The sequence below is a fragment of the Tyto alba genome, unplaced genomic scaffold, assembly GCF_018691265.1.
Source record: "Tyto alba isolate M040663 unplaced genomic scaffold, T.alba_DEE_v4.0 Super-Scaffold_1, whole genome shotgun sequence".
Taxonomy (NCBI): Eukaryota; Metazoa; Chordata; class Aves; order Strigiformes; family Tytonidae; genus Tyto; species Tyto alba.
Genome location: NW_024881261.1, coordinates 9,556,069 through 9,571,179, shown reverse-complemented (window position 1 = coordinate 9,571,179; position 15,111 = coordinate 9,556,069). Strand labels below are relative to the sequence as shown.

Genomic DNA, 15,111 nt, shown 5'->3' with positions numbered 1-15,111 from the left:
AGCACACTGACTTAATGAAAACATAACCTCAAATGCTCAGCCCCAAAAGCAAACTGTCAAGCAGAACTAAATTTAAAACTAAGTAAACTGAAGCAAAAAAAAAAAAAAAAAAAAAAAAAATCAAAACTCCCTGGTCCTCCCCCTGCCAGCGTGTGATTGCATAATCTTGTCATGTGTTCCAAAAGCAACAAACTTGGACACTTTCCCAGGTCACCTGGGGTTAAAAGTTCCAAAGTCACGAGTTCAGATCAAGACACATATTCATTAACAACCACAACACTAAGACAGTGTCAGAACTCAAGTTCAACATTTTCATGATTCACACTGGGAATAAATGTTAAGGCTGCAAATACACAGAGCACTGAGAGACAGTGTTCGGCTAGAGAACACCTATACATTAACACCCAGGTAACACTTTGCACGCTCTTCAAAGATAAGCCCACCTAAAGAAGTTGCATTTACAACCGAAGAAAAGGACTAAAAGCTGCTTTGGAGACTCACAGCTCTTGGGATATGCAAATGGAAGAGAAGACAAACTGGAGCTACTGCAAGGCTAAGAACGGGCCTCTTAGACATAACCCTAAAGGGTATCAGTACCATGCTTTATCAAAAGTATGAAATAAAAACAATAGAGAATTAAATTTCTCTGCAAGACTGAACTAGACCATAGGCCAAATTATACAGGAAATGTTGTTAACATTTTGGTGAACTACATCTTCTGTGTTGGCTACGGGGAAAGCCAGCACCATCTGAATACCCACAGAGGCAGTTCTGAGAACATGGAAACACAGTCTAGTTTACTGCAACTTGGTACCCAGTAGGTGCCAGCACCTATCCTTCAACAGAATCAGTATGTGAAGAACAGAAATCATAAAGCTACTGTACCCACTTCCTTACCCCAAAAATCTTCAACCCTTCCTCTTTTCTCCTCTTATCCTTCCAAGCATAGAGAAGTTTGGCATTAGTAGATACTAATCCACTCTCATAGGTTTGCCCATGTATGATGCAATCCAAGATCTCATCAGGTACAAAGCTGATTCCCAATATGTTTTTACAGACTAGCAGGTGAATGCTAGGACAGTCTTATCAAATGGTCAAGAAGCCAAGAATCAGAGCTAAATCTTCAGTTTACGTGAAGTAATGGAGGTAAAAATGAAGCTACAATACTTAAACCACTCAGCAACATGGTTAGCAGGCTCACAATTCACACATCGACCTCAACACAGAAGAACTAAGAACTCAAATTATTCGATAACGGTTTTAAAATGCAAAAGAGAATTAATAAGACATGCCTTTGCATATGTAAATTTCTTTCTGTTAAGGATATAAAGAGAGAAAGTTGCCCTTGAATGCAACACACAATAATTTAGCTGAGTAACTAGGTAATAACGGCTCATAATTGGAAATAGATAAGTACACAGTCAGAGACATGAAAATGTGGTATCAGTCAGACATAATTTAGGAAGCGCCATTTGGTGTCAGCAGAAAACACCCTGGCCTCAGGATTTTTTTTGTGTATGAACTAACCAGGCAGACACTGAAATCATTCTACAATATGAGCATAATGAAGCATGCTAATTTGCTAAAAACTGTTACTAACCACTTTGCAATTCAGTGAATTGGAACTGCATTTTTCTAGTTGAAACCAGCCCCTCCAGTGCCTAGTTAACATGTTTATGAAATGACACTGGACTGCATGCATTTGCAGCTTGTTCAAACAGCAATTCAAGCAGTGGCTGGAAGAGAGGGTACCAGCTGTACTATACCCGCCTGCATTTTGCAAGAGTATCACTCTGGAGTGTGCTATTTGTAGCAGCTTCAAAGTAGCAGTAACTCCTGACCTTCTGCCTACAGCAGGAGAGAAAAAATAATTTTAAAAGGCTAAAAAAAGCAAGGAATGAAAGAAATAATTAAAAAAAACTTTGTTGGAGAAATTATTTGAAAGTAAGAAGGCAGAAAAACAAAATACTAAACAGATACTGTCTCTTCTCACTCTGCCGCTGTGAGATACGAAATATCAGTAATTGTACAACAAAATTAAAGACAATAGTTACTTCAGTCTCCTACCTGTGTGAACAGAAAAAACAAATAAATATTTCTCCAACATTAATAACAATATTAATCGTCATTGTAAACAATGCATTAAACTTGGTGGGAAAGGAAGCAATTTAAGTACAAGTCTTTTGCACATTTTCAACCATTTATTGTCACTTTTCACACTATTCTAAGAGGTTTTCTCCCTCACATTTTTTATAAAAATGACAGGCTTGTTTTAATTTTCTTATGGGTATATGACACCTTTCATGGTATAAGATACTGAAATTGTATTTACAGAGTACTCCTAATGTACAGCCCCATGTAACACAGGAAGCCCAATGAACTAAGCATCAGCTAAGTGGGGAACAGAAACTTATCAAACGATCAAAACTGAGCACCCAGGTAAAAGACTACACTTATTTTATGTACACTTCAAGAAAATCAGCAGCCCAATTTTAAAATGTATCTTAGAAAACAAGCAACAACTACAATAAGCTGAATGATAATACACCTACTCTCCTGAAATGATGAGTGGCATAGTTGATTCAAATGATTCTGAAACTTGCACTTTCAAGGATTTGGGGTGAAACTGCTACTTAAATTATCTCTGGTATGGCTTACTGATACTGGTAGCAGGTAAACAGTTCACCACTGGCATTATAAAAACAATCTTGTTAATCTGAAGAAATGGATTGCAAATTTGCTAAATGGCCAATACTATAAATGCTGGGCCACTGATTTTCATCAAGAAAAATTATTAGTAGACTGTATAATGGTTATGACTATAGCTCGATACATCTGACACACTATGTCAGGCTATTGAGGCATTTGTCCTGCTCTCTTCAATCTAAACATCCATGAAGCTAGATTCACTCAATTTATTTCATTTATAGAATTAAATAAAACTTAGTATGGATGTTCAGAGTTGAAAAACTGCTCCCTCTTGCTCAACATTACTGCTTCTTATTTCTGTTTCTTCCCTAGTTTGATTTTATCCCACATTATCTTTTCAAGTCCTCAAAAGAACACAGATCCTCCTCTTCACAAAACAGTTTGTTTGAATCTATCTGTGATAAAACAATGCTCCAAAACCACATACAATCGAACACTCAAATATAACTGAGAACATATTTCACATCTTCATAATGATACAGATCACTACTACTGAAAACAAAGACCCCCACAACCATTTCTAAATTCTTGGACTAGTAAGTGCTTCAGTAGGAGGCTTGAAATGTTATTTATAGGTAGCTGAAACTGATATCTAATGTACTGCTGTAAAATTCAAATGTTATGCAAAATCTCATATAATCCATTTTTCAAGGTAAAATATGACCCTCTCAAGTCCAGACTTGCTGCATATATCAATGTTTATCTTTAAAATTTTAAGCTGATTCAGTGATCAAAGCTCTTTGAACTGTAGCAAATGCAGGTAAAAAACAGTCAATAGCAAAATTGGGTTAAACCACATAAAAAAAACCAAGACCAAAACAAAACAACATGCATATACAGAAGGAACCCAGCTGTGCAAGCACTCTAAATTAGGTGTGTTCCAGATTCTACCCTTATTAAAATAGGTACAAAGATAACCAATACAATCCACTGCAGGTTTTGGCACATAGAAAGAAAAACTGCAACTGTCAGTCAAAGCATGCTTCATTTTAAATTCGAAGGTTTAAACCTCAGGTGATTATGGCTGGCACATTAGGTCATCTCAGCTCCAGTCTATCAATAAACATAATTACCTTTTTCTTTCACCATGGCAAACAAATTTTCTTCGTAGTGGAAGCAGCAAGAATTATCTGAAGTAATTTAAACACAGTCTCTTTTCCAGCAGTGTTTGGCTGAGGTGGATTAACAAAACAAACAAAAAAGGCAGTTTATTCCAGATAATTATCTTCCTCGGTCAGATTTCCCACAAGATCTGATCAGGTCTGATTGCTCGTCACTGTCTTTTCTTCTTGTGCCTCTTATCTTCTTCCACTGTGGTCTTTTCCTATGGCTAATGGCAGCTCATACCCTGCTTATGGACTCTGCCCCTTGTGCTGAAACAACCAGCTACAGCTGCTGCTGTGGAACAAATGCTGAATTCCACCGTCCCTAATTTCCAGCCACTGACACCACCTTGCATTCCTCTGCCCTCGCAGAACTGAGCTGGCGATGTAATTTGTTCCCGAATGACTGGCAAAAGACTGCAAGTGAGAAGATGTGAGAGAGAACAGGAGAGCTGTTCAAACACACACAGAAAGCTCAAGTGGTATTTATGAGTTATTTTATTTATTTATTTTAATTGTATTTTATTTACTCAAACTGAGCCAGGATCAAGAGAGGAAAGACAAGATGAACATGGGCAAGTGCTGAGGCAGGCTGCGGCATAGTGGCTTTTCTATGGTGAGCACTGTTTATCCACTCCTGGTTTTACTTTAAAGCTGTTAGCAAATGCCCATTACTAGACCACAAAACATGCTAATAAATAGTCTCCCAGTGCCTTCTGACCATAATATAGGAGAGAGCAACATATAATCTGTGCAAGCTGGTAATACCAGCTCTATTCACTACCTTGAAATAAAACTGATAAAAATGACAACTGTCACTGCTCAGTGAGCACATGGGTCTAGAAGCATAGCCAGGGAGCACTACAGACAAAATTTTTGCTGAGAGTAAAGATAAGCACTGTACTCTGAAACACCAAATAATTTTAAACTACAACTCCTCTCACATTATTAATTTTGAGATGATAGCCGTAAGTACTCATGGAACTGAGAAGAGAGCTGTGTACTGAAACAGCAGCACCTATACATGAGTTTCATGGCCCAACACCCCCCCAACAAGATAAAGCACCAGTGATGAATCTGGGCATCAAACTGACCAATTTATGGTTTTCCAGGCACTAACCTCTACCTGACAAAGGACTGGCCAGTAAGCTGATGTTAAAAAACAAACCAACCCTTTACAATATTGCCAAGTCTCATCATCTTATAGCAAGATTCAGAATAGTTCTGTTTTCTATTAAAAGATACATCTGAGAGTCAGGTAAGAAACAAAGCTTTCCTTTTATTCACAATTATGAAGAAAAGCTTGGAAATATGATTAACCCAAAATCCCGAATGCCCACTAAAACCTACTTAACATGAATTATTCTTAATACATATATACTGCCAGTATCAAGATTTTGGGGAATGTCTCTCACTACTACTATATGCCACTTTTTCCTTATTTATAAATTACTTAATTTCTCATTTCAGCTAGCTACCAGTGACCTTACCAATACACACCTATTACGTCATGCCTTTGCTTGGACAGCAAATTTTAGTATCTGTGGTTTAGAGGTGGAGAAAATTACAAAGGGAAATAAACTGACTTGCAAGACAGAGGTGACCTCAGCAGTAGAGAACTGTGTCAAATATAAAGATATTCTGGGCAAATTCACTGGCCAAAGCTTCAGCTTGACCACACCTCTGCAAGATGTGCTTTAGGTTACATGATGGAGATGCAATTACATTCATGCTGCACCCTGAAGCAAAGGCTATGTTCAGTCCAGAGTCGGAGAAACCTCTGTTTTCTAAGAGCTGGACTTGAACTGGAGCTCACACCTCCACAAGGGAATTCCTTCTCAATGCCACTATATGTAGGGAGTGAGAAATTAATGTAAAGAAACAAGTTGTAGGCATCAGACAGACAGAGCAGCAGATGGCTGATACCTGCTGGAAAAAAAAAAAAAAAAAAAAAAAAAAAGAACAGAGTAGGCATGCAGCGTTAAAAATATTTGCAGTAAATAAATTCTAAATGTTTTGTATAAATGCCACCCAGAACAACAGAAAGAAATTAAACAAGCCATTCTGCCTCACCCAAAACATCTCTCATTTAGTGACATTCTGACATTCTTTAATAAATAAATAACAGAGAGAGAGAGAGATTCAGGCACATGCACAGAAAAAAATAGTTATTCTATTCTAACAAATCTAGGCTTTCTATTGTTAGCAGTCTAATGTGTAAGAGAAACAGAGCCCAGGCAGTCTGACATTCTTGCTTCTATGACTCAGTGTGTTACTATTAATAGCATCTGAGGCTCAACTGGGGAGCTGGGCTGAACCCCACCAACACTGAGGCATAATCCATTATGTCACATTTCTGACACATTAGAGATGTCAGGTTGTAACTCAGCCTGGCTGTGTTCTTTTTCAAACAGTATTTTGTAAACAGTTAGGGGATAGCCTCCTGAAAGGGGCACATCTGACCTCCATTCATAAATATTTGATCTGATGTGCAGAGCACAGTCTATGGATATAGACGCATGGATACTGTTAACCCCTTCCTGTGATCCTCAGACACCCCCAAAAGGCTTGCAATGATTATCATTCATTTTTTGTTCCAGCAGCTGCTGACACAGAAGCTGCCTGCTGGTATCTGGACTTTCTGTTCTCTGAGTTCATTACCTCCATTTTTCACATGTGCTAGAGATTAGCACTGCCGTATCTCATCGGCTGTAGCTGAATGGAAGCCTTTCCTCACATCGTTCAGCCATGGAAAGCCAAAATGTTAGGCTACAGCATGCACGTAAAAATAAATTTAAAAATACAGACTGCAGTAAATTATATTGCAGACTTAGGAGTCAAATGTAATTCACTCCTGAGAGATACAGAGAGATAAAAAGATACAAAGAGCAGACGGTGGTATTGTAAATAAAATCTTTTTACACTGGTACGGTTTTTGTTTTAATCTCATTGTTTTAAGCCTGAAGACTAAAATTTACCCTGCCCTATAATTCAGAATCTTCTCAAATATCCTAACCTAGAGATGAAAGAGGAATAGATAGCAATTCTAGAAACAAATCCTTGGCACTTACTGTTAGAAGTGCATATTTTAAAGGAAAGCAAAATAACCTTTTTTCTTTAAACAAGCTTTTGCACTGCACAAATTAAATAGTCTCCCTTGAACACAGTGTGGGTGGAAGAGTCACAATGATTACACTATAGCTGAACAACATGCGTATGCTGCTGTTATTTTCTGGTGAAAAATAACCTGTGCATTCAGCAAGAAGCACGAGAGCCACGCTGAGATCACTCCACAAAGGGAAAGAGTTAAACCAATTTGTTTTGCTTTTTCTTGTACCATGATAATGTTGAAAAAGTATGTGTAAGATACTAAGCAGTTTAGCCATGATTTAAGATTTGTTATTCTCATTTTAAAAGCTAGCTTTCATATTTTTATCTTACTCGCATTCTTCACAGATGAGATCATGGCTTAGAAGTATCAGCACACAGTTTTTAGACAATTTCTTCAAAACTGACCAACATTTCTTGTTCACCAACCAATGAAGGAAACAGTGTGCTAGAAAACAGGAAAAGGGGAGAAGTTGTTCTAACATCCAGGAAAATACCCTCTGTTGAATGTCCTTGCATCCAGCAAAAAGCCTGGCACAGTTTTGACAAGAAAGCCTGCCACTGTACAACCTAGGTCAGCTGAGAGCCATCACTTCTACAAAGTCTTGATTCCGGCATTTTGCAAAATGCTCCCTTCTCCAGGAAGGAAATGCCACTCTCTCTTGACCTGCTCTAACTGTTATCCTTACTTAACTGTGCCTGCTCAGAGGAAAACCAATAATGTCAACATGGGATTTCTTGCAAAAGACCTGTGACCCAACAGAGGTCCCAGTGCCCTGGCAGGGAAGCCTACAGTTTCCAGTTTTAGCATTCTCAAAAGCTATATGATTAAGTATTTCCTGGCTTGTGTTTCTCCTGAACATACCCTGCTCCAGCAACCTATTCCTCTGATGCCTCTCCCTCAGCCACTTGGAAAAGTGACACACTTTCCATCTTCTGAAAGCAGCTCAAGCAGCAGTGCTTCTTAATGACTGTAGTATAAAAGGTGGCAGGCAACCGACTCAGGCAAAGTTGATGGCGCCCGTGGAGTTTTTCAGACTCATCCAGACACACTGCTGAGCAGAATTCAGCCTGTTCCCCATACTAGGTGTGAATCGCTGGGTGTTTGCTCCTGAAGAAAGATGTAAGGTGTTTAATCAGGCTGCTCTTGCATATATTGCTCTTTTGTCTCTTCGGGCTCTTACAGTATCCCTCAGAAAACAGTCTCCCCAAGCCTGCAGGCAAACTGTTATTGCTAATCCTTAGAAAGGAAATCATGCTTTCTTAACACCTGTGTGAACTTTTACACTATGCACACATACTTGGCAGTGAACTGAGATATAGTACAGTAATACACTGTAGTGACAGCATTTTTTAAAAAACTACTATAAAATCACTATTCACCTGCTATAAACTGAATTCATCTAGCCAAATCACAATCACAACCAGTAGCATTGCTGATAAAAACATGAGTGTGCTGTCAGTAACCATTACTGACAGTAACCACAATTACTGCTGAAAACTGCAAAGAACTTGCACAAATGCAGGAATCCCCAACAGGAATGCATATATCTAAGTGTCATGCTTTACTGTGCATGCCTAAAGTTAAGGAGATTTGATATTGATAAACCACTTCAGAATTGGATTAACTCTGCAGAATAACCCTCACAGCCTGTTCTGGGAGCTTTTGGCTCAGTGAAATCAGCAGGAATGCAGTAAAGACTCAGTAGTCTAAAGAGCTTCTCCGAGGCCCATGAAACACCGATTGGAGCAGCTTCCTGATAATCAGTTAATTTGCAGAGCAAAGAAAACAGTTCTTTGTTTTGCAGTCTCAAGAGACATGGCAGAGTATCTCACTGAGCAACCTGGTCTAGTGGAAGGTGTCCCTGCCCATGGCAGTGGGTTTAGAACTAGATGATCTTCAAGGTCCCCTCCAACCCAAACCATTCCATGATTAACCTTTAGTGTATGCCTCAGCAATACACCATACAGCAAAGCATGCAACAACGCACATCCACGATCCCTGAAGATGAGGCAATCCATCACATGGACACTAAATATATACCACCCTTTAACTGGTCAATTTTCACTGTGCCAAATGACAAATTCCTTCTCTTCTGATTCCATATTGAACTATAAATAGGACTCTAAAAATAGGCACCTAAATCTATCCTGCAAATGTATCTCAATTCCAACACCTTTTTCCCAGTGCAGTGTCCTATCAAATGGACCACAGAGGACCTCAAAGAAAAGATAAAAATATGCTTTCCAAGTAGGTATGACTCGACTACATAGTGTAATATTAATATATTCAAGCAAGCTTTTACAACAAACAATTTTTTTATCACTTCAGTTTCTGGAATTTTTTTGTTAGTGGTCTTTGATTTTATCTGCTAGCTTGGGAGGTCACTTGTTTCAGCACGTAAAAACTGCATTCCTGCTCCCCTTTCTTCCCTTTTTCTCCCGTTAACTATTTTCCCTTTTACTGAAAAAATCCCACAGAAGTCTACCAATCATCTACCATTCTCTCAAACTAAAAAGCCACTTCTAAGGTCCCTGTATACAAAAGTCTACTTAATGATATCACCCACCTCTCAGGCATAAAGGAGGAGAAGGAGCCAACAATAATTCATATTCATTCTCCCCTCAACCAGTACATGAGGGACACATGGGAGTGAATGAACCAAGGGAAAAGGCCACGTACCAAGCTTCTCTTTCCTCTTCTACTCCCTCCATGCCCCAAAGTCAAAGTGAGAGTGAGCAAGGACAGCCACTTCCTATGCCCTTCTCTCTGCTCTGAAGTTTTCCCACTATTTCACCTTTGGGATAAGCAGAGGCTTTCAGAGAAGAAATAGCAATTTCTACTTCTCTTTTCCCCATCCCAGTGCCACCAGTATTTTACTCAGCGGCAGGAAGGCTAGAACTTCTTCAGCCTGAAACTAGCTTCCGTGTCAGATTTACCTGTACCTTTCCTGCCTGCACGAGGCTGTGTTGGCCCTGAACACCCACGGACCGTGGGAAGAGGGGCTACTCTCTTCCCACTCGAGGTGGTGGAGGGCAAGCCACACGTGCAGTCCTGCTGCAACCCTGCCCAGGAAGGGGACTGCATTTCTCTTGTGGTTGTTTGATTAAAATACCAACGTTATACAACTGCAAATGACGGACACAGGAGAGGAAGTTTCAATCAGATACAGAACAAAAGCAGGACTCCCTGTAAACAAGTGGGGGATGTGTAGCCGCAATATCCCTCCTTCCAGTCAGAGCTGCCTGCACCCGTCAATGTTAGGGTGTTATAGAGCAAGGGAGATCTTCACTTCGATTCCCCTTAACAATCTTCACACTACTGTTATGGCCTATATATATAGCCACAGAAAAATCCACAAGATGTTCATTATTTCTTTCTACTTAAAGCTGATTTAGCTCATCTTTCTTGGTAGCATCTAGTAACAGAAACTGCAATTTTGCTCGTTTATTGGATAACAGATAACAAAGAACTTAAGCTGAGAGGGAGCAGTGAGCCTTACAGAGGTGAACTCAATTCCTCTAAACCATGCTACATTAATGCAGATGAATTAGAAACCACTAAACCACTACTAAGCAAATTATCTTGGACTGATCTCGAACACTGGCAACAACTTGTCCCACAGCAAATGGAAACCTGAAACAGGAAGCCAAGGTTTAAGAAGACATTAAATGTTCAAATATTTTAAGTAAAAATGTGACAATGATTAAATTGGAGTAGAGATACTGAAAAAAGGCAAAGGATGAAGAACGTGTCCTGATTAGTTTTTATTTTTAAATTTCATTAAAAAACAAACAAAAAAATCAAGCTAACTGTGCATATTTACAGAAGCAAAGATTATTAGGGCCTAACACAGACAGGGAGTTTCAGCTATACTTAGTCAAACACAAAATCAGTACTTGGTATTTTTCACAAACATGTTTGTGCTTCTCAGGACAATGCAGAACACATATACATGTGACAACCCCTTATTACTCTGAAGATCGACTAAATCTCTATCTCCGCTACTCTAGACTAAGCAAACCTAATTCTATTAATCTCTTATGATAAGTCTTTTTTCCTAATACTATCACGGTACAGTAGTTTCCCTCTAATTTATCAGTATCTTTCTCAAAATGCAATGTCCAGACCTAGAGACAGTATCCAGCTGAGTCCACTTCAGTAACAAGAACAGAGAAAAATTATCTGCCTTGCTGTATATATTTCCTGCTAACACATCCCAGAAAAATGACGGCCTTTTTTTTTTTTTTTTTTGCAGCAGCAGTATTATACAGTCGATCTATATTTACATTGTGATAAGTATCATTATCCTCCATATACCTTTCTGGAGTAGTGTTAGTTATTTTCCATCTCTTAGCTGTGCAAGTTCAACACTTTACATTTGTAGTCTCTGTAACTCAACTGCATGATTTCAAACCATCTAGCTGACTCATCAGGACTATTCTGAATTTGGACACTGTCCTGCAGAAGAATGACATAGCACCCCTAAACCTGGATTAAAAAAACTTTAAAAGCACGGTCCCTATTCAATCATATAAGTCACCATTATAAAGGAAAAAAATAATAAAAATACAAGGAGAGATCGCTTACTTGAAGGAATCCATCTGAAAAGCTATCAAAATAAGAACTACCTCATCTGAAGTACACAAGCAATCTGTTCAGCAACTCTCAGCGTCTAAAGAGTACCACCTACTATAATGCCAACAGAACCTGGATTTTTCTCCCTCATATCACCACTTGCCACATTCAAGATCATTTAGCTTTGGACACCTGACAAGTTCACACAACACCATTAAAATCCTATGGCTGCAGGTTATGTCAAGTACACATTCTGTGGGGAGCTACCATTAGCAGCTAAGACCAAAGATTAAAACAGGATTTCTTTTTTCCATATCTGCCTTCCTTTTTTCTGTCCAGGTAACAACAGAGACTGGTGTTAGAGAAACTGCAGTCTTCAGGATGATCCTAGGCACTCCTTGCTACTAAGAATGGAAAATGGCAATGGGGTATAAAGCAGTGCCTGTTCATTTCTGCAGCTAGGGGCTCTAGCTTTCTTGCCATAACACAGCACAAAAACCCTACTGGTGCAAGCAAGCTGATGTGTGGGAGCTTAGATGTAAAACAGCGGACAAAGATTCAAATATTTATGCTGCAGCTAGTATTCTGTACTAGTACATTTTATTTCAAATTTGTGAAGCCCATTCCTCTCAAGAACACCCTACACCTGTGACTTCTCTTACATTACCATGTTGATCTCTTGGACCGCTCCTCCCTTGAAACACACACAGAAAAATTAGGCCTTCTTTTCCCCAGACTCCCATTTCTCATAGAACAGAATGGAATAGACTATTTCAGTTGGAAGGGACTTACAGCAATCATCTAAGTCCAACTGCCTGACCACTTCAGGGCTGACCAAGCTAAAGCATGTTATTAAAGGCATTGTTCAAATGCCTCAAACACTGACAGGCCTGGGGCGTCAACCATCTCTCTAGGAAGCCCGTTGCATTGTTTGACCGCTCTTTTGGTCAAGAAATGTTTCCTAATGTCCAGCCTAAACCTCCCCTGGAGCAGCTCTGAACCATTCCTCCACATCCTATCACTGGATACCAGGGAGAAGAAATCAGCACCTCCCTCTCCACCTCCCCTCCTCAGGAAGCTGTAGAGAGCAATAGAATCATAGAATTATTTAGGCTGGAAAAGACCTTTAAGATCATTGAGTCCAACCGTTAACCTAATACCACCAAGGCCATCACTAAACCATGTCCCTAAGCGTCATATTTACATGTCTTTTACGTATCTCCAGGGATCAACCACTTCCCTGGGCAGCCTGTTCCAATGCTTGACAGCCTTTTTGGTGAAGAAAGTTTTCCTAATATCCAACCTAAATCTTCCCTGGAGCAAACTGAGGTCATTACCTCTTCTATCACTTGTTACTTGAGAAAAGAGACCAACATCCACCTCACTACAGCCTCCTTTCAGGTAGTTGTAGAGAGCAACAAGGTCTCCCCTGATCCTCCTTTTGCCCAGGCTAAACACACCCAGTTCCCTCTGCCTCTCCTCATAACACTTGTTCTCTAGACCCTTCACCAGCTTCGTTGCCCTTCTCTGGACACGCTCCAGCACCTCCATGTCTTTATTGCAGTGAGGGGCCCAAAACTGAACCCAGTGTTTGAGGTGAGGCCTCCCCAGTGCCGGGTACGGGGGGACTATCACTGCCCTGGGCCTGCTGGCCACACTATTGCTGACACAAGCCAGGATGCCGTTGGCCTTCTTGGCCACCTGGGCACACTGCCGGCTCACATTCAGCCGGCTGTCGACCAACACCCCCAGGTCCTTTTCCTCCAGGCAGCTTTCCAGCCCCCCTGCCCCAGGCCTGTAGCGCTGCGTGGGGTTGTTGTGCCCCAAGTGCAGGACCCGGCACTCAGCCTTGTTGAACCTCATACAACTGGCCTCGGCCCTTCGATCCAGCCTGTCCAGATCCCTCTGTAGAGCCTTCCTACCCTCCAGCAGATCAACTCTTCCACCCAGCTTGGTGTCATCTGCAAACTTACCGATGGCACACTCGGTCCTTTTGTCCAGATCATTAATAAAGATACTAAGCAGAACCGGGCCCAGAACTGAGCCCTGGGGAACACCGCTTGTGACTGGGCGCCAACTAGATTTAACTCCAGTCACCACAACGCTTTCGGACCAGCCATTCAGCCAGTTTTTAACCCAGCAAGGAGTAAATAGAGTCTCAGTGCCTCATAAATTCTCCTGCACCAGTCCTATCTGCTCCCTGGCTCACCAGTGAGCTGTTTTCATGTGCTCTGGATTCCACCCATGCTTTCTCATCATCTCAGGTTCCTTCTGTCTTTCTTTACATCCAACTGATCCAACACAAGCAGCCAATCTCACAAGCACTGCTTAAAATTAAGACTGTTACATAAACAGTTATTAACTCATACAGGAGGGTCAGTTATATAATATGGTATATATCTCCTTTCCTCATGTGTATACCATTGCCACATGCAAAGAGTAATCAGTTTGGAGGAGTACAAAAGGTGTCATCTATACAAGCAACAGATGACAATATCTCATACAACAAGCAACATCACACAGTTACAGCCAATTTTCTCTTTAAAATTCTACTGCTCTTTTGCAACCAACTTTCAACTTTTGCTAGTCCCTAATATCAGACGTTTTTCCACAGAATCCTTTGTCTCAGTCTGGCCTCCAGAGAATCAAAGCCACATGTTGCATATGGCTTTCTAGGCTATAACAGATTTTATTGCACCCAACTGTGCACCCAGACATCCCTCTCACGGGAAGCAGTCCTTTACCACCTCCCCTAGAAACAGGAAGGACCGTGGCTCATCAGTCTTTGGCCAAATGAAGCCAAAGGAAATGCAGAATCAGGGTCCTTTCAGTGATTCAAAGCCTCTATTGAACTTTTTTTTTTTTTTAATGTTTTCTTTAATTTTTAGAGTGCTTTTAACTGTTGATATTATGTCACCATTTAACCTGATGAAACAAGTTTAACCTCCAACATTCCCCTTATGAAGGGGATGGAATTCCATGACACGAGTGCTAAGTAAAAGCATGGGTAAATCGGTGAGACTCAAGAGACTCACTTGCTGAATGCTAAACAGCTCCGCGCTTGATAACTCCCGATCTTCCAAAAACCTAAAATGTGGGCCTTTCCTGATGGTTATGATTCCAATTATGAGCAGCAAGGAAAATATTTAGTGAGTCTCCAAATGCTTTGAACAGGGTAATTTCTAATATATGTTTGTAAAGGCAAAAACAGACAGCAAACTGTCTTTCAGCAGGGTATATAAACTGCTAATTCTTGTAGTACTTGAGGCACCACAATCCCAAGCAGGCACACGGCCTAAGACACAGGCTCATGTGTTTTGCATCTTAAAGTCATTTACAGCTTTTACAACCAGGCCATTTTCAAGAACCATTCCACCATTTTCATTCTAAGTAGGTGAGATTCTGTTTTTAACTGTTGCAATTTAAGTAAAGCTGATAAACCAGACACCTTGCAACCTTTCAGCTAGCGTTATTCATGTCACTGGAAAGGAGGACCACAACACCCATCCTATTGAATAGTAGCACCCAAATTGTAGGATGAAAGGAAAAAAAGGCCCAGTGGTTAACTGCATTATCTATTGCATCATAATACTAATCAGAACCTGTCCCACT

At 40.3% G+C, this 15,111-nt stretch overlaps 1 protein-coding gene across 14 annotated transcripts in view; it reads right to left on the bottom strand.

Moving 5' to 3' along the window:
- ABLIM1 (actin binding LIM protein 1) overlaps positions 1–15,111 on the bottom strand; it is a 221,297-nt gene that overhangs the window by 128,098 nt on the left and 78,088 nt on the right. The window contains exon 1 of one of the 14 annotated variants that reach the window (XM_032988646.2): positions 3,783–3,972. The exons of the other annotated variants lie outside the window; for them this stretch is intronic. Coding sequence (XP_032844537.1) covers positions 3,783–3,798 — 16 coding nt within the window. The 5' untranslated portion in view covers positions 3,799–3,972. Of the gene's footprint in view, positions 1–3,782; positions 3,973–15,111 lie in introns of those variants that run through there. 14 annotated transcript variants of the gene reach the window in all.